Raw genomic sequence first — 2,029 nt, 5'->3', positions numbered from 1 at the left:
TTTATTTATACATAAATAATTTAACAAAGATTGAGTTTTATTTGTAAGGAAGCAAGATGTTACCAACAGCCAGTGAGAAAAAAATACAAACTCTGGCCTTTTCTGTGGCTGAATGCATGAAAAAAATCAAATAACAAAACTTGACGGTCGAAGTTTAACTTTGCACCAACAAGACGGCGTCCAAACAACCATTATATTAAAATTTTGTAATAAACCACAGAACAGTCAGGGCTGCATCCACCAAGTTTTAAGACCCATAAAAATTAAAAATAGGAAGCAACATACATAAATACATTCATATCTAAATGCATATTTTTCTCTAAAATTAAAAATGTGTTCAACATAGAAGTTTTAGAAAGAATTTGTTTCTTGAAAAGTTTATTTCATGGGTCCGTCATCGGGGTGGGTGAGTCAGTTTAGTTTCTATTCAATCACAATAAGAATCATCATAATAATAACATCCAATATAAATGTCTTGAGGAACAAAAGACTGATCAGTGCTGCCTGTCGGTGGAGCCCTTGCTGACTGTTTCATAGGTCCCGTCTATTAATAATTAAAGTAACAAATTATAATGAAAGATTACAAGGTCTAGTTTCTACGATTAAGTATCCATAATGCAATGAATATATAGCTGTAATATTACTAGAATAAAGCAAGAAAATGTACGTTTAATAAGAAACTTTGATAGTTTTTTTAAGATCTGATTGATGTGATTGGCTTCAGCTTTAGCAGGACGTTTTTATCCAGGGGAAACAGTCTGGTTAGGAGTTTGGATAAAGCTTATTTTACACTGTATTATTAAAACTTTATCCTTGCACACAAACATTATGAAATTGCTCTTGTTATTTTAAAACTATACATGTCTTAGTATTCCCCTAATATTGTTGTTTTTTAACTTAGTTTTGCACTTTACCATCTCCTGCCTGGTTTTCTATTGATTTGGTCAGACCATTATTCATGCATGTTGTTTTATTACAGAGAAAATCAAATTTAAAGAAATATAAACTGTGTAATCTTTCATAAATATTGCTTCTCATGAAATCTGATCATTAAAAATGATGATCCAGCCTTTTAAACTCAATTTGATTTGGTTTATTTTCTGAAATCTGAAATAATAAAAAAAAGGTCTTATATTTTGCTACTGAATCTAAATTTTAAGCAGTGAATTAACATTCAAGCTCAGTACGGTAGTTCTAACACGAAGGATTTTCTATTGAAGATTTTCATATACATATATGTTTTTGGTTAACTTTTACCTTTAAAAAGATGTAAAAGTGAAGAAGTCCAAAAATATTGTTTTAACTTTATATCCAAATAGTTCTACAAACGATAAGAATGAAAAAACACAACAGAGGAAAAGGACAGTCGGCTCCACCTTGAGTTTGGCCAAAGCCTCAGGGGTCATCAGGTTCATCCTCCTCCACATCTCCTCAGAGTTCCTGTGCTTGGTGGCTTCGATGATGATATCCTTGTAGCTCTGCAGGGCCGCCCTGATGTCTTTGACCAGGAGTGACTGCAGAGTGAAGGTCAGGTCCAGGCCGATCTCGGTCAGCTGCTGGCAGTGCTCTTTGGCCACTTTGACGCATTCTGCTGCTGTGGACAGGCTCTCCTTACTGTCAAACACCTGGGAAATAATTTTTTTAAACCGTATGAAGCACTATTCTGCACAGGAAGAGAGAGAAATAAATCTTTCTGAAACAATCGTATTTTACTCGTCTCTTAGCTGACCTGTTTGCTGAAGGCGTCCACAAACATGTTCATGGCGGACCTGGACCAGACCACGAAGGCTGAGTAGCAGCCCGTGTTCCCTGCAAAGTCCATCTCAAACTCCTTGGCGGTCTCCAACAAGCTGGTGAAGAAAATGTTGCAGAGCTTGTGGATGTACAGAAGCGTGGCTCCCTCGATGCGGAGCTGTCGTATGGCCGTCTGGACCGCTGCTGCGCGGTTCTTTAAGAACAGCTCACAAGCTTTGGTAGACTGACCTGAAACCAGCAGAATCCATTAGTCATCACAAAACTACTGATTCAG

General features: G+C 36.7%; 1 protein-coding gene across 1 annotated transcript in view; it reads right to left on the bottom strand.

Annotated features, from left to right (window-relative positions):
• Positions 1 to 2,029, bottom strand: part of exoc8 (exocyst complex component 8) — a 7,618-nt gene that overhangs the window by 1,532 nt on the left and 4,057 nt on the right. Inside the window, exons 2-3 of the mRNA XM_015371773.1 lie at positions 1,730 to 1,983; positions 1,377 to 1,625 (exon numbers count right to left, since the gene is read on the bottom strand). Coding sequence (XP_015227259.1) covers positions 1,377 to 1,625; positions 1,730 to 1,983 — 503 coding nt within the window. The remainder of the gene's footprint in view (positions 1 to 1,376; positions 1,626 to 1,729; positions 1,984 to 2,029) is intronic.

The sequence above is a fragment of the Cyprinodon variegatus genome, unplaced genomic scaffold (genome assembly GCF_000732505.1).
Source record: "Cyprinodon variegatus isolate N-32 unplaced genomic scaffold, C_variegatus-1.0 Scaffold64, whole genome shotgun sequence".
NCBI lineage: Eukaryota > Metazoa > Chordata > Actinopteri > Cyprinodontiformes > Cyprinodontidae > Cyprinodon > Cyprinodon variegatus.
Note: the sequence above shows the minus strand (reverse complement) of the source record. Positions and strands in the feature narration are given on the sequence as shown.